A 24,128-nucleotide genomic window follows, 5' to 3' on the forward strand; every position below is an offset into this window, starting at 1 on the left:
ACCAAATATGATCTAAAAAAAATCAGTGATCTGTGTCAGTGATCTTGGACAAAGGTTACAAGGTAAGACTTCAAATGTAAAACAAAAACATTTCCATCACTGGTTTGGATCACTCCCAAACTGGGAAAAAAAATCTATGTTCAAGTTAAATGTGACTAAAACTAAAACTTTGGTGGTTCAAACATTCATTTTCTCATTAATGCTGAGTGTGTGATTATCTAAGCAGTAAAAACACTTCTCCATAATACGGCTATTGTTTCAGCTCAACATCTGGATGAGTGGGTGTTTGGATGAAAAAACTGCTTGGGTTAAGCAAACACAAATTCATCTTTGTTTCAATCCCTGCTCTTGGCACACATTTGCAGCATCCTTTCAGTGACTCTGTACCTTCCAGGACTTTCCGATGGCACGTCAGTGAAAGCGTCTTCTGGCTTCGGGTCCGGAATGGGAATGATGTACTCGTTGTATGACGGTATGACTTCCTGTGCCTCTTGTCTGAAGTCTTGTCTAGGCCTTGAGTTTTGGTTGTAGGCATCCAGTGGAGATTGGAGTGTGACAGGAGATGGGGTGCCAAATGCTGGGTTGGTGATTGGAAAGGGTGAGGTCAGCCGAGGTTTGGTGCGGGCGACTGCCGGGTGGTCACTCTTCGTGAAGTTTTCGTTGGCTTGGTTGTATCTCTGTTGTCAGGAGAGAGAGTTTGATTACCTTAACAGCGTAGGAGCAGTCTGATGAGCTTGTAAGAAGAATGATGATGAGCATTTTAGTGAAATTACTTGTGTTTTTTATTGACTGTGACAAACCTAAACTCAGGAAGGGGTAATTTCTTTAACCTCTGATGATGATTTAATATATTCAAAAGAGAGCTACATCAATAGTCTCCAAGTCACTAGTTGCACTCCATTTGACAGGAAGAGCTGTCATATGGAGTGCAACTACTGCGCTATGATGCTCCTGCTTTTGGCACCTTGCTTCACACTTCAAGGTAGGTAGTGTGGCATTGGTGACATTAGCTCATTATAATAATGAATGCAATAAAAACATGGAAAATGTCATTCATTTACTTATTATTACTTACTGGAATAAATAAAATATTACTAAATAAATCATTCAGTATTTCTATTCTGTTTTCTGTTTGTCAAAAATATCAAAATTGTTAGAAAGATTTTTAAATATTGTGATTTCATTTTGAGGTTATATTGCCAACACTTTCTGAAAACACTTGCAACATATGTAATATGTGTTACTTATAAAATATGTATTAATGGTAAATGACTGTAAAAGAGTTTAAAAATATATTTAAATCACTGTATTGGTGGGAGGTAATACAAATACTGAATAAAAGAAGGGGTTAGGGTTTAGTGTGGAACTGCTTTATTTTAAAGAATAAAAAAAAAGTAACTATTATTGCTAATGTCATAAGGTGACTGAAAAAGAACTTAAAAAACACCAGATTTCCATCTGAGTTTGGCTGAAGCAGAAGCATAAAAATATAACCATAAAACTGAAGTACAATTTGTTTTTGTTTTTTTACAAATTTTTTACAGTTCAATTTTAAGGTTAAAGTGAAATTACTGTGAAATTGCACCAATGTAAAGTACTTGAATGCTTGCCAATATCTCATCCAGCTACTAGGAAGTGTTATTATGTACCTTTTTATAGCTGTCTGTCAGCATATTCCCCACGCTGTGGACCAGAAATGAGAACTCGGGCCTTTTCTCATACTTTTCATCCCAGCATTTCTTCATAATCTCATAACTGCAACATGAGCAACATGAAATAAGGAAATAAGTGTGTTTCTTTTCAAAAGTTGTTGAAAAGGCAAGAAAATGTCACGGTGAAAGTGAGACTCACACGTCATCGGAGGCATGGGTGGGTTTGGCCATTCGGTAGCCTCTCTTCAAAGCACTGTAGAATAATTCATTCATGGGCAAATCAGGGTAGGGGGTCCCTCCTGCAGAGAACATTTGAGATCATTCAAAAGCTGACTTAGAAATCAGAAGCAAAGGCTAGGAATCTAATTGAGATCTGTATCCAACATAATGCAACCTTGCACACAGAATTACATTGTTTCAGCCTATGAGACACTGAGACATTGAGTGAATTTAATGGGTTTTCCAAGAAGCAGAACACTGACTTATTATTTCAACTTCAGTAAAGTAAAGTATTTATTCTGACCCAGATCTGTGAGAAAAATTGACCCATAAAGTCCAGTTAATTTCACATTTAGACAAGGAAATACAGAGAATTTCGTAAGTGTCTCGCTTACAAAAGCGGATTGTATGTTTTCACCACTCTTGCTTACAAGTGCATATCCTACAAACTGTCAACTTTGTTTTTATGGTACTTTAAAAAAAATGGTGAAAGGATGCTTAAAAACAAACAACAAAAAACTCACAATACTCTGAGTAAGGAAATGCTGATTTCAAAGCTTGACTGTGCCTAATTGGAAGACTGACCTCATATGAAGCTTCAAAGAAACTGGTACGTACTTGCAATTAGACATAGAACAGAAGATTTGCCATGGCCTCCTATACTCTCCTTTACTGTCACATGGAAATTGTATGTCTCTTTATTGGTTACACTTTAGGATAGAGAAGTTTGTAAAGAGTCCAGGAGAGTTCTAACCTGAATTGAAATTAAGATTAATACACTAACAATTCTGTTTTGCAGTGTTAGTCAGTAAGTGACTGGCTGCTCCCGTATGGGATTAGAACGATGCCCCCTTATCCCATAGTCCAGCCTATAATGCAATTCACACTTGTATATACGCAGCTAATCAACGTCGTTGACAGGCTATGACAGCGTCCTTATGTGCCGACACCTGTGTTTTAGCTAGCAAAGCGGCGTGGCTGATGTGGAGTGAAGCCACGTTAATGACAACGTGTACAATCATCGGAGATGATTGTACACGTTGTGTGGACTTTATACTAGTTTTGGACTTTATACTAGAGTGTGGACTTTATACTAGTTTTTAAATTGTGTCGATAGGCCACGTAAAACCAGAGTTATGATAAAAATATCTGCAATGTTTGGTTTTCTTCCTGAATATTATCATTGTTTATATTTACTGCAGGAAGAAACGGTAAAAACAGCGTTTTATTAGGAAAACGCTCGAAAGCACTCTCCGCCTGTGAGCAAAAACAACACCAAAAAACCCCACCCTTTCCTATTGGTGGAAAAATGTACCATGTCGACAAATCAAAAAATGATATGGCAACATGGTATTTAGATGTTTAGGAAGAGGGAAGTTTTAGGAGTGACGGAGGTGTTTTGAGATGTGAGAGATTTGCAATGTTTAGCGCAAATCTTGTGTAGTTAGTGTGTAGTGTAGTCAATAGTTTTGTTGTGTGTCAGAACAATGAGGCGAATACTGAATGCTACAGGTGTTACAGGAGTGATACAGCTCCTGTTGTCAGGCCTGCAGGTATCAGGCTGTTGTTCTCCTTTATCTCATAGTGGACAGAAATTATTTTTTGGAGTGGCACAAATAATTTGTGTGGCATCAAATTTCATGCAGAAGAGCTGATTGTTCTGTAAATAGTTTGAAATGTATATTTAAAAAAACACCATGGCTGCATTTTTAAGTAAATAGCTGCAAAAAACTTTTCTGTTTGCATAACTCAGTTACTTTTTTGAAGAAGTAACTATATAATTAATTGCCCAACATTGGTCATTATACACTGTACAAAAAGAAAAAAAAAGTTTTGTTTTCAAAATTGGAGTTCAAGTTATTTTTACTTCCAATAGTGTTAACATACTACACAGGACATGAACAAGATTTTTTTTAATTTTCATTGTAAGTGGGTTAAAGCAGTTAATTAAAAGTAGTCTAACAAAAATGTAAATGCTGTAATTTGATTATTTTAATAATAAATAATAAATATAATAATAAGCCATGTAACTTGGATGCTGGCATGACCACAGTGCACACGTCTGCTGTTGCTCACAGTTGTCCAAGGGATCGCTCAGGGAGTTTGTGTGTTCGCTCAGACACATGAAAAATTAGTGGGAACATTGGAACAAAGTGTCCTATATTATCACTTACAAATAAGGTGATTCTCTTCTACAATATGAATACAGCACTTCATTAGTAGGACTAAAAGCTTTTTGTGTGTTGATGTGAGTGTGCCTGAACTGACCCAGTGTGAAAATCTCCCAAAGAAGAATGCCATATGACCACACATCGCTTAGGGTGGTATACAAATTATGGAAAATGCTTTCAGGTGCCATCCACTTCAAGGGAAGGAACGTCTGAATGAAAGAAGAAACACATCTTATTAAAGAACCACTGTTCCTAATTTGAAACATGCAACAGTCAGGAGGGCTAAAAGAGTCCAGCTAGAATTTATTTGCTGCTATTAAATTTCTGTTATACGCGGATAAAAAGCCAAAACAGGTGAAAACTTGTCAGAACAGAATAGAATAACTTTCCATAAGTTTTTCCATAAACCACTGGTTTTTTTTTATACTTACGTTGCCTTTAGAGATGTAGTTGGAGTCATGCATGATGTCTCTGGCCAGGCCGAAGTCACAAATCTTCACCAGCTTGCCCTCACAGATCAGGACGTTCCTGGCAGCCAGGTCACGATGGACACACTGCGGAGGAGGAAAACGAATATACCTGTTGTAATCATCATGAGGTTGCCACATAAGCACAATTTTTCCTTTTACATATTGCTGCAAATTTGGATGCTGATTAGCTGATCTCTATTTCTTCTGTCTTCTTTTGACACAGTCAGGCTACCTGCTTTCTCCAGTTTCTTTTCTCTGTTTCAAAATTTTTTTATGCTAAACTAAGCTTCCAATTCTTCTCTACATAATCGGAAAATTAAGACTAATTTTCTAATTTCATCTTTGTTTAAATGGGCACAAAATGGCAGTTATCTAGAAGGTTGAGATGAGTATTTTATAAAATATCATACGTTCTTAGAGGCAAGGAACTCCATCCCCTTCGCCACTTGGTAGCTGAATCCTAAAAGATCTTCGTAGGTGAGACTGGGAGAGTCGCTGATCACCAGGTCTAATCTGTTGACTCCTGAACACAGTGACAAGGTGAAAGGATCAGCAGGAGAAAAAAGAAAGGAAGGTGATGAACATGAATGAAGACATTGTCTTTTGTGATGGGGGAACTCTGGCTGTCCTGTGACTGCCTGGGTAAAAAGAGATCAGGCTCTTTATATGTTGCCACATTTGTCTGTACATTATCTCCAGCATTTGATCAGTTAAGAAAACAAGTATTCATTAGTCTATTATATGTAAAGCACTGTGCTTTTCAACCAGAAGTACAGCTTATAGTGGCAGAGTTCATCATCCATCATGGTTAAAGTGATTTTAAAACAGTGGTAAACTGGCTCAAATCAAACCTTGTTCCTGGTAGAAGCCGTGTTGGTAGAGAGCCTCGTACGGAGAAGGCTGGATATCTGCATATTTGATGGAATCTATCTGCTCTTGCATGGGAACGTAGACTGAGGGCTCATCTTTGCTCATGTCCATGTATCCTCCATCACTCTCACTTCCGAAAGACACATAGCTGGAGGGATGGAGATATATATATATTTATTGTGTCTGAAAAGTGCACTAAACTGACCTTAAAGGCATATTTGTTTATTTATGCTCCTTCATCATCTGAAACTTTACAACAGAAAAATATCCCCTTAGGAATCAATAAAGTATATTTACCTAATGTTTCAAAGTACATAAGAGGAGGTTTTAATAAAAAGAACCTCCCACATCATACAAAAACGCCCTTTGTGCAGCTCTGAAAGCTCCAGTCTGCTTCGCTCACCCTTTCCTCTGGCTGAGAGGGGTGCTTCCTCTGGAGATGAGACAACTGTAGTCCTGGTTTTTCTCAGCATAGTACTGCAGGAACGTGTGCTTGTTCCTGTGCAGGTAGTCCACCAGGTCGCCATAGCGACAGTACTCAGTCACCAGGTACAAAGGGCCTGTGATCAGGGAACAAGAAGTAAAACAATAACAATATTAATACAATATGTTCTTTATACTTGTATGTATTATGTATGCCTCATAAAATCAACTATAACTTTCAAAAATATAGAGCTTTTATACAGTACTTTTTTCACTGTGTGGCTGACTCTATGCTTTGAGCATATTTAACTGAGGGACTCTCTTTTGCTGCTTCTCTTTGCAAAAGCAGCTGTTCTAGATGTAAAAAAAACCCCACTTGTAAGCTCTGATGTGTTACAGTTAATGCACTTGGCTGTTTTCTTTCATTCAGCATTCTTTAAAGAAATTCCACAGCTATTTAAAGTGCAAGACATGCCAACACTCATTAACTCATTATCCAAAGTGCAATGTAATGTGAATTATATAATCTAGAGCAGGAGTTCTCACATCGTTACCCAAAAAAAGTGGGGTGGGAGTAGAATAATGGATACTTTTTTCTGTTGTAGAGTCAGTAGAGTCAGTAGTCAGTAGTGATGTGAGTATATTCACTATTAGATGTAGCAAACTTTTACATTTCCAAGGGTATTATTCTGAGAACCCTTTTGCTATGAATGGTAGAGTCACACTCAGAAGCATTGCATGCCATTTTAGGGTAAATCAAAGCACTGTTTTAAGAAGTTAGACAAGGGTTTAGGAAGTCTGGTGAGGTAGTATAAAGAGCCATTTAGAAAGGTCCATTTAAAAAGCATGCTATGGTAAATGGGTTACATCAAATTTCTAACAAACAGGCTGGTTCAAAACCTTATTTTTACTTGGTTGACTAATTTTGTCCATTTTATTATGCTTTCAGTTTCCATTAGTTTTGTTTTTAATCATGTGTAAGAAAGCCAAGAATGCTTTTCTATTCCTTTGACCAGTGAAATAAACTTGTTTCTGTGCAAGAAAAGCAAACTTCCAAAATGATAAATTGTACTTTTCTATATTTAAAAAATCATTTTCTATTAGTCACATTTTCTTACTTGTAACCTTTTGTACTGATTATTTTGATGGTAAATGTATTGTGACTTTAATGTTAAAAAAATATAGGCCAATCCAGCACCAAATGCCACTGAACTTCCCGCCTTTGACTTAAACAAATCTTCACCACTATTATCCGGTACCTTTTGCATTAAACAAAGCTAAAATGAGCAGACAGACATGTGTATCAAAGCAGTTTTCCACAGTTTGTCATTGTGATGCATGCTCACCATGTTTGGTACAAGCCCCTAGCAAGTTTACGATGTTGAGGTGAGGACCCAGATGACTCATGATCTTTAATTCTGACATCAGGGCCTGAGTTTCACTCCTTCTGGCTGTAGCTGGATGTCAGAAGATGGAAAAAGAAGGGAAGAAAAAGCTGGAAAAATTAGATGCATAAACTTAGGGTAGTTGGAAATAGATACCCTGAGGGCAGGACACACTGTGCCTTTGCCAAACTGCTCAATGACCTGTGAGCTATGACTTGAATCAGGCTGGCAAGCAAACTAAAGCTCAGCAGGCTGCTGCTCTCTATGAGCCCAAAGGAATATGGCACTGGTGTCACAACATCTGACAGCTATGCGGGGGTTCATATAAGATAAGCTAGAACTTTATTAATCCCTCGGGTGGGTTCCTCTGGGAAATTCGACAATATACTGTTCACACAAATTACGCACATGGCTTTCTGCTTTGTTTTTATATTGTAGGGCTTACATTTCAGCATTTTCACTGCCACCTTTGTGCTGGACTGCGAATGCGTGAGACCATACGCAGTTGCCTCGACCACCCTGCCAAACGCTCCTGATCCAAGAGTGCGACCTGAAACACAAAGAGGAGCTCAGAAGGACAGAGTCTGAATGGGGCCCACATTGGACCTGCAAAAGTAAGGGAGACCATTTTTAACTAAAATATTGGTGTCAGCAAATGTATGTTATTTTCTGAAGAAGGGAAGATTATTGCAGATAAATAGTATTTATTAAGAGCATATGATGTTTTTCTCGATGTTGAGATGTGTCCTGTTTGTAGGTGAGCAGCTGACTATGAACATGTCAGTCATTAGACATGAAGGTTTAAAAGCTCTCTGTGAATAGGGCTTTAAAAATGAAGTGCCACTGGAGCTAATAAGAGACGTTTAACAAGGTTTGTTTAGTATTCCAGTGTCGACTGTGCCCAGACAACACAAACCACCCACAGCACTAGAGCTACCGGGCAAAAGCTCCAGTTTAAAATGTCTGGAAGCAAATGTGTCTATTAAGACAAATAAAAAGTGACAAGCTGAAAATTTAGCTGCAGCTAACAACGAATTAGTGTCCTCAGTTGACTAGGCTAATTTTAATGCCTAAGATAATAAATATTTGTTCAATCCTCAGTGTGTTGATGCTTTAATAGATTTAAAACTGTTTTTTGTGCCACATAATTTTTTTCATATTTTTTTAACCACACATAATATTTTACCATTTATGGAAAACCTCTATTAAAAAGATTTAATGTAGTGGGAGAAAATTACAAAGACATTTTCTGTTCTGTTTCTTTTTTTCCCTTTTTTTTTTTTAAATTATTTTTTAATAGTTTAAGCTAATTTAATTTGGTTATGCCATTTAAATTTGTTATTATGCTTCACAACATAAAAATATGATTCATATTTTTATGTTGTTGTTGCCTTTGTTTTCAGCATCATTTGTAACACTGCAATTTCTGATCTTCATTAAGTTGGGTTTCCCTAATTTGCATGAACGGGAGCAGATTTAAGTTAAACTGCACACATGCAAGATATTAGGATTTCCATCAGGACTAGTTTTTTTTAGCTGAGCTTAGCTCATCATCTCTCTTAACTGAGGACTCACCCAGCACTAGGTGGTCACGGCGCATTTCCCAGGCCAGGTCATAGGGCAGGTGGATGGGGTCCACGTAGATATACTCATGCCCATCCTGGCTCACAGATTCTATCACCTTCCATCTGATCTCATAGCGAGGTTTCTGAGAACAAACAGTATTGCTTTTGAAGAAAGGAAAATTGAAAAATGGAAACTAAAAAATGTTTGAGTTTCTCTTACCTTCCTCCAGATTGCAATGAGGATGATGAAAGACATGATAACAATGACCACTAAGGCTAAAACAGCAGCCAACACTGCCACCTGGGAGAAAAGGGCTGCAATAGGCAAGAGTACACAGAACATTAAACACAATATAAATAACATGAATCTCCACATGCTGGAAATTAATTTATAAGTATAAATGAAGCTATGTTTTGTCTAAGACATACAGTCTACTAAAGGATACAAAGTTTGCTTTGTGTCTCTATAAACTTATCAGACTTTCCTATAGTGTTTGTGCAGTTTAAGCCAAATACAATTTAATTTAATCCTATATTATCATTTACCCATTTAATAGTAAAGTGGCATAGTCTATATTTGTATAATAAAAAAAATGACAAACTTAAAGTATAATGTTCTATAATATCCTTCATCTATCCTAATATATATATATATATATATATATATATATATAGATAAATAATCCCATGACACCTACAGCTGAATACCAGTTTGATGTCCCGCCTGCTGATGAGCCCCTCTTGATTGCTGGTCTCACACCGAACTGCGGCCTGCTGAGGTGTCTGGAAGGTCAGCTGGCTGCGAACCTGACTGACCTTTCTTGTCTCATTGTAGCTCACGTTCGTATGGATGCTCAGCACCTCTGGCTCTGGTGTCAGCGGCTTCCACACCTCTGTCTGGTTGCTACACCTGCAGAAGAACATTAGATCGGAGGGTGAAATATTTCCAGTCAAATACAGACGCACTGAAAGCAAAGCGTGTTTTGGTCAGCCACCTAGTGTTCCTTCTGTGACAGTTCAATGGAGAAATGGGTGGTAGGGACTCACTTGAGCATGCTGCCACAGCTGTACCATTGTATGGTTGGGGCTGGCACCCCTTCTGCAACACAGGTCACCAAGTGTTTTTTCCCTGGGAGACTGTGGTCGGTCAGGTCTTTAATCTGAGCGGGAACTAAACACAGGGTGGCAGCAGCCATTAATCATTGCTGACTCGGAGAAAAACACAATCTGTCCTCAGCTTTTTTCCATTCACAAACACCACTTTCAGACAGTCGGTCAAAAAATATAAAACACCACACAAAACCCCACAGCACACAAAACACGTGGGAACATTTCAGCTTAAAAAAAAGGCTCACCTTGGACCTCCAGGTCAAAGGTCATTTCCTTTGAGTCGTCTCCATTGGTAACAAGGACAGTGTAGAGGCCCTTCTGGTCTGTCCTCACCCTCACCAAGGTGAGGACACTGACATACCTGAGGTACAAAAAATTCATTTTTAAAAAATAAAATATACACTTTTTCTTCCAGTACTGAAAATGTTGACTATTTGTCTGGAGAAATCAAAGCTGACTGGCAAAAAGTTACAAATTTAATCAGACCTACTTTAATAAGAGACACAACACTCTTAAACCAAAAAGCAGCAACACTGTTTAAAATGTAAATAAAAACAAAATGCAATGATCCATGTGTAAAATCATTTTTTAAATTTTACTGTTATGTAAAAATATTGTAAATTTAAATATTAATTATGTTTTTCATGTCCTGTTGTGAAAAAATGTGGTTATATAAAATTTCTAAATCAGTGAATTCTGTTTGCATTTACATTTCATACAGTGTTCCAGCTTTTGTGGAAATGGGGCTGAACACTAAATGAACTGTTCTTTAGATATGAGAGCAAACTCATTTCTAAAGTCTTCAAGAGACTTTGTAAGATATGAAAATATTAAGAAGCACCCCGGGTTAAAATTTTAAACAACACAAAAGAAGATATAAAGTTTATGATGTACCTCATTATCAGGGGACATGACAGTTTTGTCTCATGTGTTGTACATAGCTGTCAGCATGGAGGTGGTGACTTTTTCTCTCTATTTGTGAACTACTAGAAAAAAAACATCTTGATGTTTCTCTTTCTTATTTATTACGGCCGGAGACTTCATGGAACTCGTTAACATGGGTTGTTTCTTTCTAGCTACCTATCATCATCCCTGTGGTTGATATCTCACTTAGATATTTAATGTGTGTTGGCAGGAATGTGAAAACATAGCCTTCAAATTTAAGCTTTATTTGACATCCGTTTGAAAGACACAACTCAGTAAGTTGTGACAAGCATTTGGTGTTTATGGTTCCTGTGTGATGAACGATGGCGTCCAGCCCTCCAGAGGGTATCGTGTTTCTCTCTGTGGAGACCCTTATCTGGCGATGACTGACAGGAGCAGACTGACCTGTGGAGGCTGTCGCCCTATCATAGGTCCTGTGCTAATTGTTTAAATGTATCAAGGCCGTAGACGTGTTTGGGTGCTTTGTGGTGTGCGTGAAACTAAATACTGGTTGGATGTTCTACCTTATTTCATGCTCTTGTCTCGTGTTGATGATTTTGTCTCCCTTGATGGTGGCACCATCCTTGGTCCAGTAAACCTGTGGGGGAGGGTACGCCTCCATCGCCACTCTCAGCTCCACGTTCTCTTGTAGCTTGACGGAAATGTTTCGTTGCTGAGGCGGTTTGATGTCCACAAAGCCGTTTTCTAACAAGAAAAAGAGCAAAGTATATATGCAATGCACTAAATGTAGTAAATTATTTTTCTCTTTAGCTTAACTACAGTACTGTGAAAAAGTCTGTTGCCAAAGCTCATTTTTTTACATTTTCCTAGGAAAATAGAAAACACATGTAGTGACTTATTGATGCACGTGCAAACATTCCAAGAGGTACAGCAAGTATTCTTCAGGAATAGTTCTCTCAGACTACTTAATGAACATTCAAGGTTCTTCTTTAGATGTTGGCGCTTTTTGTTTCATGACAGAGTATCAGCTGTATTCTACAGATGGCTGTAGACTCTCACTGCTTAAGTCCCGTTGCCACTGATTTTCAGTCCAGTTTGTGTGTAATTTGGCTTTCCTAAAGAATGGCTTCTACCACTGAGACCATTATGATGAGGCATCAGAGAACAATAGATGGATCAAATAAAGGCAAAGATGCATCTCTCAGATCCTGCTTCAGGTCTTTGTTGGATTGTTTTCCTATTTCTTAAAGACATAACTTTCAGGGCCCTGTTTCAGGAAGCCGGTTTAGTGGAAAAACTGAGTAAGTATACCCTGAGTTAACGAAAACTCTGGGTTTTCGGTTTCACAAAGCGAGTTCAGCTGAAGCCTGAGTGAGTCACTATGACGACACACGCCGTGAAGCTAACCTGCCCCCTAGCAGGTTTACTACAACTAACCCTGACTGTCTCCGCCCCTTTGTCGGAAACCTGACAGTAGGAAGTGTCGGACATGGCGTGTCCCTTCCTTGAAGAGCCAGTAGATCGTGAAGCCCAAATTCTCCGCAGAGCTCTCCGCCGGGAGAGAGTGATTAGAGCGCGTTTGGACATTTTATCATTTCCTGATGATTTTCTGTGCGAACGTTACCGTTTCTCAGCACAATCTATAATTTATTTGAATAACATCCTCAGGCCATATATTACGCATGTGACACATCGCGGACATGCTCTCAGTTCTGTACATATTATTTGTATTGCACTTCGTTTTTTTGCAAACGGGAGCTTTCTATATAATATTGGTGACGCTGAGCACGTTTCCAAGGCTACCGTCTGTCGGGCAGTCAGGAATGTTACAGTTGCACTGAAACGTCTCCTGTACTCGTTTGTGGTGTTCCCCGGTCATAGACCCACAAGATTCATCAAAGAGGGATGCCACAAAATTGCAGGTATCAGGATGACCAAAACTTAATTTATGGTGTGGTGATACTTGGACTACTACTTAAATTTTACATTTATTTTCACGGTTCCCAGGCGTGATTGGCTGTATAGATGGCACTCACATTCCAGTCATTGCTCCTTTAGTAAATGAAGGAGACTATGTGAACAGGAAGTCTTTCCACAGCATTAATGTACAGGTACATAGTTCCCTGTAGCATTTCAAACTAACAGATTATTTCATCATAGTAATGGATGCTAATTTGTGTTCTCTGCACTGTGAAGATCATATGTGATGCTGCCAACATTATCACAAATGTGGAAGCCAAGCAGCCAGGCTCTGTCCATGACACACAAATATTCCGTGAATGTACACTGAGCACAAAATTTGGACATGGTGAGTTGAGAATACTTTAAAATATATAAAGACCAATTGCTTCAGGGACATTTGAACTGAAGTGTATCCTTCTGTCTTAGGAGAGTTCACTGGCTACTTGCTTGGTGATAGTGGGTTTCCATGTTTACCCTATTTGCTTGCCCCTTACCCTGACCCTGAACCGGGCCCACAGCAGCGATATAATCTGGCTAATTGCAGGACAAGAGCCAGAATTGAAATGACTATCGGAATGCTTAAGGCCCGGTTACAGTGCCTGCAAAGACTCAGGGTCACCCCAGAAAGGGCATGTGACATTATTGTGGCATGTGTGATTCTTCACAACATTGCCACAATTAGAGGAGAACACTGTCCTTCTGAACCAAACATCAGCAGTGATCCAAACCATGAACATCCTGACCCTCCCACGGACATACAAGATGGAAGCGCAGTCAGAGACACCACATGTCACAATCATTTCTTTTGACCCATCACCTCAACATGTTGAAAGACGAATAAACAGATTTTTTGTTCAACTGGCTTTATTGGTCGCCTGTGTTTCCTGTACACAAAGTATTAAAAGATGTAAACCTCATAAAGTGTCTCTGTTGCTTCCTCCTCTGTAACAGCTGTCAATGTTTCTTCATTATTTTCCTGTAGTAAAGAAATAAACAACATTGCTGTTCTACTGTACACTCATATAATCTGTGGAGTATTACTCACAACTGCATGTTGGTCTGGCTCAACAGGAGGCTGCACCAGATGCAGTACACCATCACCATCAACTGATAGAATATGAGGTTTATACAGGTCACTTATAACTTACAAGGGACCAAATGGCAATTAACAAACATACCAATCAGCTTACACTTCATTGTCATTATGCTCTCAAAGACAACCAAGACTGAGGGAAGGCAAAATCAGTAGGAAAATAACTTCACTACAAAATAATCCATTATGGTGAAGAGTTTATCAAATGAATGAGTAGCACTGCGAAGGTGACTGTGAAGAAAGGATGTACGCACATCATGTATTATTTTGGATTTACCCCCTATGTAGGCACTTGTGTCTTGCGGGGTTATTGACTCAGAGGATGTCCCCACAGAGATGCCTTCAGCCACAGGGCGCCCACTGTTTTGGCTGAGGGCCAACTGCTCAGCCTCTGTGAGTGGTGGTGGTGGAGGACCCCCACCTGTTTTTCGGGCCTCTGCTTTTTTTCTAGTGGCCATAACGGGGTCACATTTGAGCATACAGAGTAAGCAAATATGTACTTGTAATGTGCTCAGATAATTTCAATAAGTGCTTACAGAAAGGAAATTAATGTAGCCTCTAACTGCAATTGATTTACATAGGACAAACAGACCAAGCACTATGGCTCATAATACAATTACACCTTACCTGTTTGGACTATATTTTTATATTTCATTTTTACTTGCTGCCAGGAACGTTTGGGGCCTGTTGGGTTGCACCTGCGCTCACATCACATCACAAAATAAAATGTATAAAATAACAAATAAAATAACATATGATAAAATAACGTGTTAAATGGGTGGAAATCCCTAGATCAATGTTTATATTAACACTCACGCATTGACTCTGTCGGCTATGTTTTGCCATGCATGCTCCCTGTCTTTCGCAGCTGTGGCTGTGTTACTTTTTTCCGCGGAATTTGCATGTTATCGGCATATGCTGCCATCAGAATTTCGGCCTCAAGCGCTGTAAAATACATTGACCACGCCTTCTTTCCCTCCATCTCCATGGTGACTCGCTTAATCTGTGCTCCGCTTATCAGGGCTTTATGTATCCTCGTCCGCGCGCTTCACTTGGGGTTAAAGCAACTCCGCGTTGACTGAACTAATTGTTATCAGCCTTTCTGAAACCGAATATTCCGAGTTGGACAGTTCGGGGTTACTCAACCCTGCGTATCGTTTTTCACTCTGAGTTTTCTAAACCGGCTTCCTGAAACAGGGCCCTGGTCCTGTTCATCTGCTCTAGGTTATTTTTTAGGCCTGTGACTTCTCTTTTATTCTTCTCTTATTCAGATTTCCTCAATTTTTTTAAGGACATGCTGCACATCCTGCTTAGGTATTCCCAGTTTTTGGCTAAAGCCTCTTTGGGAATCACCTTGTCAGTGCAAAAATACTATTTTATGTCTGTCAAACTGTCTTATCTTTGGAATTTTTCATAGCTTTAACCAGAAAACAACAACAACAACAACAACAATAACAACAACAACAACAGGATGATGCTTCAAAATACAATTTAAAATTGGACAGAAAATGAGTTGGAAAAGCAGCCAGTATCAAAATCTTAATTATCTTAATTTTCATCTTAAGGAAGCCTGGAAAACTATTACTCAAGACCACTTTAAAAGAAATTCAAAGCAAGTTTGTCTCCTAGGAAGCAAAATATAAAGAAATAAGAGGTGGCACAAGACTTTTGCAGAATACCTACTCTCCACTCCACTGATATTTTTGCAACCAAAGATTTTGTCCAGGAGAGCAGTGAGACTGAACCAAAACCAAAACTCTGCAGGCCAGAGAATAAAAAGAAAAATCCTAAAAGATACTTTCTAGTTTCACATAGCTGGGCACTACTTTCCCCTGTTTCTATTCAGACTGCTTTTCTTGGTCTAAGGCTTTTTGATGTGACCATTTCTCTGTACAAAACCATTTATTAAGCTGCTTCTGTACTGCTGCTCTACATTCTTGAACCTCTGTGGTCAGACACTATGCATCTTTTCCACTGAGATGTCCAGTGTCCACCATTAAACTGTCCTGGCCTCCTGTCTCTACTAAACATGGAGCTTCGAGCTTGTATAAATATAACACACCTCAGTGCAGGTGGAATAAGCATTAACTGACCTATACGGCATGCAGTGACGGTCAGGAGACAGAGCATTAAGAGTACATATGATGAATCCCGCTTACCTTAGCAGCTAAGATGCTGACTTTCTGTATGTTAACATTTGAAGTCAAACCCCAGTTACATAAACACTGTGAGTCTAAATATAAAGTTGCTGTACCCACTGATTTACAGCTCTGTTTCTCAATGTATCACTCGAGGGATCCACACCGTGTCAAAAGTTTATTTCACACTTTGAAGAAAAACAAATAGAAGTGATCTTCATTTCCTTTAAAAGTAACTCCTCTCCCACCGTAACATCCAGAGGTTGACATAATAAGCAGTCTTTCCTATGTCAGCAAAAGGTAATAATAATCTGCACAGCATCAGTTTGTTTTACTTTTGTGTCTATGTGTGTGTGTGGGAGGAAGGTGGGAGAAAGGTTGGGGGTGTGCAAGGGGGGTTTTATCTTACCAAGCACAGTGATGTTGACGCTGGCAGAGGCTCTCTGGTCTTGTATGCCCTCATGGACGTGGCAGACATATTTTCCACTGTGGTCCACCGTGGCCTGGGAGAAGACCAGGCAGGAGCGCATGCTCGTGGGGGACAGGACATCAGTCAGTGGCTCATAGAAGTCAAGCTTAGAGACAAGTACAAGAATAAGATGTGATGTTTTAATATGAATTTATTGAAATCGGACTTTCAGTGAGCTCTTATTTTTGCAGTCAGACTTATTAGGAAAAGCTGTGAGTTTGTTTTAAAACATGTTCTAATAAAGCCATAAAAATAAAACTTCATCATCAAAGATAAAACGGAAACATTTCAGCTTCGCTGTTATCCAAACAAGGACCTACAGAGACCCAGTTATTACAATACCAGCCTAATGTGAGCTGTGAGTAAAGTTTCACAGCAGAATAAAAACTATGAGGTGTGTCTCCACATCTTGATATAATTTGGGCTTGGTCCAGAGGCCTTAGAGTGATCACAAAGGGAAAACGGAACAATAGCGCTTGTTCTGCTCCACTCCTACTCACCCCTCTATTGGGAATATCCCAAGAAAAATTCACCAGCTCCACTCCGTGCACTGTGCAGTTTACTGTCAGTGGTTCACCCTGCTTCAGGACCGTCTTCGAGGCATTGATGTAGGCGTCAATGGCCTCTGGGACTGGGACGAGAAGAGAAAACACAAGGGAGAAGTGAAAAGGGTGTGGTAATGTAATGTAACTAAACAATAATGTCTGCACTAAGGCTGATCAAGTTATTAAGTTGGAAAGAACTACTTCTAAAACAAGCTCTTCAACCTGAACACCTACCCACAATGCTGAAGACATAGAAAGCCTGAGACTCTCGCACTTCCTCGTTCAGCTTTCCCCGACACACATAATTCCTGTCCTCCACCGGCGCCTTGTAGCCCTCACTAGGAACATACACCCCACTTACGGGTATGTCAGTGTCCCTCTCGTGCAAGGTGACAGTGATTTTTGGATTGGTGACCACACAGGGGATGGTGCTTTCTTCACTGGTCTTTGTTACCATGCCGTGAGAGCTCTCTATGAACCACACGTCAGGATCTGCAGACAGACACATTTTTTATGACAAAAAATATTTTTCTATTGATTTACTGCGTCTTCCTCAAAGAACTTCCTGGAGGTTTTTCACCTTACTCTTCTTCAGAGCGCTTTCAAAATCACAGTGTTTTCAGAAGCTCTTTATTTACATGCAGCATGGAACTTAGACAGTTTTTGTTCAATTGTACTGTACAGTTAGCTTTGCAAACTCTGAATCAGGAAGGTAAACCAAAGGTAAGCAAACCAGGCCCCACCTGGGACAAACACAGCCACCTCCTCTGTGTCTCGCGTGCGCTGATCAATGCACTGATACACGCCTGTGTGCTTCCAGCTCACATTGAACAACGTCAGAACGCTGGATGTGGCTCCGCTTTGCACGATCTCGTAACTCTGGTGACCCGGTTTAGATGGTTCCAGCTGAAAGTACGGCACGTCGTCCATCTTAAACTTCCACGTGGTCTCCCCTGAGCCGCTGCAGGTAAGGGTAAGAGAGGAGCCCTCGGCCAGAACAAACTCTTTGTCACCGGGCGTGATCTCCAGGCAGCGCAGCTCAGTGCAGAAACACAGCAGAGCTGCAGTTTGCACAGCAAGACAAAAAAAGGTCAGGATGGAGGTCACAGAGACTGCAGCAGGAGGTGAAAGGTTAAATCAACAGTGTTAGTCCTGCGCTATCTTTAAATGATGAAGGATGTGAGTTGTCTGCAGCAATTTAGTGGGAGGGCGACGACGCCTTGTCACTGATAAATACATTTAAATTGAAAGAGGTGAGTGAATGCATCAGTTGTGTTGTGAAATCCCACAGCTAATGAATCACAGAAGAAGTCGCTGTATTCTTTAAACATTCTGAACAGAATGACTTCATACTTACTTAATAAAACCTGAAACATGCTGTCCCCATAATCCTGACCACATGTTTTGCAAATTTAATAAGATATAAGTTATAACCCATTGAATTATATCCATTTTTTATATTAAATTGTTATATTAGATATCCAAATCATATTAAGTGTGATTTGTTATAAAAGAGTCCCAGTCTTGCAGTATCTATTTCCCCTAATTGTAAAATACTCCATCCAAACTTAGCTTCAAGCTTCTTGCTTCCCTGCAAATGACTTTTGCTTCTTCTTACACAGTTTCACTTTTTGTTGCTGAAGTAAAATTTAGGCCTCACCTGTAAATGTGACTGTTAGGTGGAGCGGGGAAGCTGTCAACTTCCTCATCACGGAGGCCTTCAAGTCACTTTGTTCTGCAAAAAGAAAAACAAACAAACAACAAGAGTGATCCTTTTCAGAAGTATTTTGCCTCAACAGTTAAGTGAAAATGAACACAACAGCAAAATTCTGTTTTCTATTCAAATCAATGAAGACAAATCTTGAACAGACTTAATATCTGTCCATGTGAGGATGAGCTTCATATCATGATGGATTGGTTTCTGCTCTCGCAGGCTCCACAAAGTCAGGTTAAGTGAGAAAATAAATCGTGTGTGTCAGAACAAACGGCGTCAAATGAAAGAGAATGATACCAAACTATGCTTTTCTCCCACTAAATAGAAACAAAAAGTATTGAGTTTGTTATCAGGCTGCTTTCTTTAATAGCGACTGGCCCTCACAGAGAAACTGAGGTACCGATGCAACTCATCAGGTATTTGATGCCTCGCTGCACCAGGACAGAGCAACAATGTCTGGCTCTTTTTGTTCCCGGTTCACCAGCATTCTGCCCGCTAACAAACGGGTCACTGTGTTCGGCTTTGCAACGCGCTCGCTGGCAACAATGCTGCGTCCGAGCTATTCCACAGCCATGCTGAGCCATTAATTGGTTTTGCTAAAAACAAAAGTAAAAATGAGGGCAGTCACAAAAGCTGCTGACAAAGCAACCTTTGAAAGGTTGCTATGGTTTGGCATTACTAATAGGGTATCGAGTTGTACAGCAAAGCAATGTCAGCATCAATGGATTCAGCACCTGGGGGGGTCAAAGTTGACTCATGCTTACCATCATCGAAACTGTTATCAAAGACCTTGAAGTTCTAATTGTACAGCACAGTGAGAGGCCAAAGGAAAGTGGGGAGAGGTGGTTTGCTGTTATGTTTAGGATAGGGGTTAAGGCCTGCAGCACAGAGGCGTCTGGAAACAGTTAAGGATGGATCACAGGCCTATACGAGGGTGGGAAAAAGAGAGGGCGGAAGACTGATTCTTGGGAAGAGCGAGGGTGGAGAAGGAAGAGAGGGAGTGAGCCAATGGAAAAATTGTGAAATGTATCTCTAGAAATCGCTCCCCAATTTAACATTTTTATAAGATAATGTACACCAATTGCACCACCTCTATTTTAAGAAACTGGGCCATTTTCCTGCATTACATAATAGAACACATGTTTTGAAGATTACATCTCTCCATCTAATCACGAACAAAAAGGCTTCACGCTTCATTCATCAACTAAATATCTTTGGCAAGACCTCCTTTGCTGTATCCATCGAGCTGCACAACGTTACTAAAGGTGGTGTTTTGAGGTTTAAACAAGACGACACAGCTGATTAGTTTGATAGTGGTGGTGAAGCACAAAAAGTTCTGTGACTAACCCAAGGACATTTACTCAAACCAGATACATGTTGTCTCTCTAAATTAACTGCCTCTGGCACTTCCGCTCCCAAAACGAAAAGCTCACAGCTCTTGAGTTGCTCCAAAAACATGACTGGTCCATTTCCTCCCCTGCCTCTTGCTTCCAATAAAAAAGGGTGAAGGAGAAACAGACAGAGAGAGCAAGAGCGAGTGAAAGAGATGTTATGTTTTTATTGTGTCGTAGTTCATTCACATGTGCACGTAAACATTCTTAGTGGCACATAATGGATACTGGATGCATATAATGTACACACAGACACATGCTGTACAAGAGTCCTGTCATACATACAACTTACACACACACACAGAAACACTCGCCAGACCTCTCCTGCCTTTTCCCCTTTTTGTCACTGATTTGGGTGTACAGTTCACGTTCCCACAGAAAAACTGAAACTTTCCCAGGGCTGCTGATACACTGGGGACCCTGCTGGTGATGACGGCAGAAGAGGAGGGGTCACCTCATCCCCGGGGGACCCCGCCAACATGCGACAAGGTCCGGTCCGCCGAGGAAGCCATACATCAGCACTCTACAAGTACTAGTAACCTCAGTGTCAACGATAGCGACAACAGCCAAACGCAGAGATGCCAAAGGCATGTGTCTTTTGGCAGTATGAAAACAAAACAAATAGCTCTGTGACTGGCTGCTGATGATATGTTTGCTAAAACAAGCCAAACTGGTACATTAAGGGCTACTACAGGATGTAAATTCACATCTAAAAATCAAACAACAGAGATCATGCTGAGATTAACAAGAGTCGAGGTGTTTTCATTAGGCTTGAGAAGGGACAGAAAAACAATGTTTGGTTGTTCCAACACTGGTTGATGGGCATTGGGACAACATGACCAGAGAACACTGAGAGGGAAAAGCTACTTTCAGCTGCCCCCATACTCACAGGAGTCACTACAGTGGGTGTTTGATTGGTTAAAGTTCTTATGCTGGATCCTCTTCCTGAACCCTTTTGTGCTTTCTTCCAGGTTCAAACCAATTATCTTTTGCTTGTTAAGCAAACGTGTAAAGCACTACACTGTGGAGCCACTGACCTCAAAGTGGGATGTGCTCTCAAGGATCATGGCCCAAAGGAGTCAGAAGACCACTTACACAGGAGTTAGGAGAGTGAACATTACCACAGGAGGGATACTTTTAACACTGAGATTAATGCTCATCTTTGCCTTGGTCAGATCTTTGTGCGAGATGGGAACAAACAGTGTTATGAAGCCTTAAAAGGGTCAGGCCACTAGTGAATCTGCCAAGAATGCTTGGCAACCTTTCAGAGATGTTAATAAAGCACTTGGTAACAGTTTGATCCCTGAACCACAGGACAGCTCTTTGTCTGCACCACAGAGGCAAAAGAGTCATTTACAGTAAGAAAGGTCCATAAACTAAGTGAAGGGCTTCTCAATCTGAGAATTAGAACGTGTAGAGGATCTTAAAGGATCTCAAAAGCATTTTTCTAACCCAGATGTTTATTGGTGTCTTTTGAATCTTTGAAATGGTATACTGCATTCCTGTAGTAATCTTGGAGGTCTGGAAAAAACAACAACAACAAAAAAACCAAACAAAAAACCACAAGTGATATTTGTGTTAGTGATGGCATAGTAATCACAATGGGGGATAAATTCTTATCACTCTGCATGAGGTTTCCCACAGATGCTTGGGAATTTGGTGGCTGATTGACCCTTCCCAGTTTTCATAAACAATCCTACTACACTCAAAGTGTCACCAGCTAATGAGGAAGAATGCTAAAGTCAACCTCCTTGGGATGCACGCAGCCCACGCTCAGCCTCAGGATTCAGCTAAGTGTGTAAACGCCAGTCCCCAGCACCCCGTAATCCCACTCCAGGGATTATCTATATATACTGTAGCTCCATGTTTCAGTTAAACATCTGGCAATGATAAAGCAGTCCTCGATGAGGTGGGAACGACTGTCAGAACCACATTTGTAGCAAACTGTTTGCTTGAGCGTCTCCCGAGCGGGGGTAAGCTTGCACTTGGAAAAAAGGGAGGGGGGGAAAGTGTAATCTCTAACAAAAGAGAAGGATTTTCGAAAAGCCTCCCAAAGTGCAGCTGGAAGGCTCCGACTTCCTGTTTCTGGGAAATTTTGCGGTCCTGTGTGGGTGTTAACCAAATGTGTGTCATGGACACAGCAGACCATCACAACCACCAATCCAAATAGGCTCAGAAACAACAATCAGTAGAAATCTAACAGCAATAAGACTTCTACAAGGAGGAAAAAAACATTCTTTGATTCACCAGCTTCACAGACGAAAGATGTAAACTCACCACCAGATATGAAAAACAACAGAGAAACAGAAACAAAACAACGGCAGGCAAGAATAGACCAATTAAACCAATGACAAAGCATGACAAACCATTAACACACCACAAAAAAAACTGCACACATCACCAGACCAGACGGTGGGATAAACAGCAAAGGGAGCACGCAAACATACGGAATATACCTTATGGGTAAAACCACATCAAAGAACGGAGTGAGCCAGCAGAAGGCGCACACACGCAGACTTGCATCACAGACTGTGATGTTTACTCTGCTGAAGTGCCCAGGAAGCCACCATACAAAAAAAACAATCTTTCCAATGAAAACAATTATAGCTCAGAATGTGAACTATTGCTGACAATCAAGATTTTTATAGGGCATGCAGTGTATCATTAGACTATCTACAGTGCAGAATAAATGCACATGCCACATTTGTCTTTTTTAGTTTTTGTTTTTTGAAGGATGCGACGTTTTCCTGACGTATCTCTGAACAGCAGGACTTGGCAAGCTCTGTGGGAAAAAACTGACCCAGTGATTCTTTGTTAAAATAAACCTCCATTTTTATCACTCATCTTGAACTGATCATCCCCCCTGAGGAAAACCTTCTGGTCTCTCTGTAGCAGACCCATGATGCACTATTCCCACCCCAGGCGGCCTCATTGTCCATCAACTCCAATAACTCTACTAATGCACACTTTGTACATTACAGGAGCTGTAAAAATGATAGCACAGTGAAGCCCTATGAAAGGTTCGGCTACAATCTCATACAACTGATTTTTAGCAGGAACTGCTTTTGGAGATTTTGTGAAACTTCATACTTTTTGATTTACAAATACAACTGCAATGGAAATTGTTCTTTTCTTTGATTTGTAGTATAATCTTGGAACAATATATTGCATTTAAAGTAACATTAATTAATGTTATTGGCAACCAGGGACCAGCAGAAAAAAGCAGCTAGACACAAGCAGCTAGGATGTCCTTTGATGATTACGTAAAAGAAAATCAGTGCAGTGCAATTAATCTTAAGACACAAATTAAAATGCTACAAAAATACAACAAATTTTTTTTCTTAATTTCTAGTGAAATGTGCATCTTATATCTACATTTGTAAATAAAAGATTACCAAAGTCTACAGAGGTTGCATTATGCTATCAAAAATAAATGTTTAAGTTCAAAGTAGCAGGAAAAATGTTATTTTTAAACTCTGAGATCATCTTCTAGCAAAAAAGAAAAAGAAAAAAAGAAAAAGAAAGATATTGTAATGCTACAGGCATTAGATCCAGGGTCAAATTACCGAAAAAGGAAACGAGACTCTTCTTTCAGGGATCACAGAGGACACTGACCACCAGGGTATCTGGTGAGATGACCTGCTCTTAACTGGGAGGAGAGTCCTCATGTCTCAGAAAGCACTTGAAAAAATACCATAACATGCTTAAAAGTGGCATACTAGAATGACACAGAGTTAATACTTTGGCCTGTAATCAGTGATTCCCTTCAAATGTGGGGACCCGTCTCTCTATCAAGACTCTCTTTGCCAAGACTCTTCACTGAAAGGCTTCAAGTTGTCTGATCTGCACTTTGCAGTGCACGTTGATCAAACATACTGGCTGCGACTCATGATGTTTACTCAGTTATTCCAGAAGTGTTTCATTCATGCACTGCACCCCTGAACTCCTCAAGACATTGGAAGACCACTAAGAATAATGATGTCTGAATCCAATCCAGTTTTATTCATACAGCACTTTGTACATTACACCAAAACATCAAACAGCTAATTCTCAACCTAATATGGGC

General features: G+C 40.0%; 1 protein-coding gene across 3 annotated transcripts in view; it reads right to left on the reverse strand.

Moving 5' to 3' along the window:
- pdgfrb (platelet-derived growth factor receptor, beta polypeptide) overlaps positions 1-24,128 on the reverse strand; it is a 38,255-nt gene that overhangs the window by 2,008 nt on the left and 12,119 nt on the right. For all 3 annotated transcript variants that reach the window (XM_082502263.1, XM_082502262.1, XM_082502264.1), the window contains exons 2-22: positions 18,618-18,692; positions 17,701-18,018; positions 17,192-17,449; positions 16,913-17,043; positions 16,353-16,518; positions 11,314-11,494; positions 10,111-10,226; positions 9,803-9,926; positions 9,454-9,665; positions 8,976-9,070; positions 8,766-8,898; positions 7,636-7,740; positions 7,152-7,262; positions 5,786-5,942; positions 5,364-5,530; positions 4,923-5,035; positions 4,474-4,596; positions 4,140-4,251; positions 1,852-1,951; positions 1,650-1,755; positions 388-677 (exon numbers count right to left, since the gene is read on the reverse strand). In XM_082502263.1, coding sequence (XP_082358389.1) covers positions 388-677; positions 1,650-1,755; positions 1,852-1,951; positions 4,140-4,251; positions 4,474-4,596; positions 4,923-5,035; positions 5,364-5,530; positions 5,786-5,942; positions 7,152-7,262; positions 7,636-7,740; positions 8,766-8,898; positions 8,976-9,070; positions 9,454-9,665; positions 9,803-9,926; positions 10,111-10,226; positions 11,314-11,494; positions 16,353-16,518; positions 16,913-17,043; positions 17,192-17,449; positions 17,701-18,018; positions 18,618-18,666 — 3,167 coding nt within the window. In that variant the 5' untranslated portion in view covers positions 18,667-18,692. The remainder of the gene's footprint in view (positions 1-387; positions 678-1,649; positions 1,756-1,851; positions 1,952-4,139; positions 4,252-4,473; positions 4,597-4,922; positions 5,036-5,363; positions 5,531-5,785; positions 5,943-7,151; positions 7,263-7,635; positions 7,741-8,765; positions 8,899-8,975; positions 9,071-9,453; positions 9,666-9,802; positions 9,927-10,110; positions 10,227-11,313; positions 11,495-16,352; positions 16,519-16,912; positions 17,044-17,191; positions 17,450-17,700; positions 18,019-18,617; positions 18,693-24,128) is intronic.

This window comes from Aulonocara stuartgranti, assembly GCF_965226115.1.
Source record: "Aulonocara stuartgranti genome assembly, chromosome: 2".
Taxonomy (NCBI): Eukaryota; Metazoa; Chordata; class Actinopteri; order Cichliformes; family Cichlidae; genus Aulonocara; species Aulonocara stuartgranti.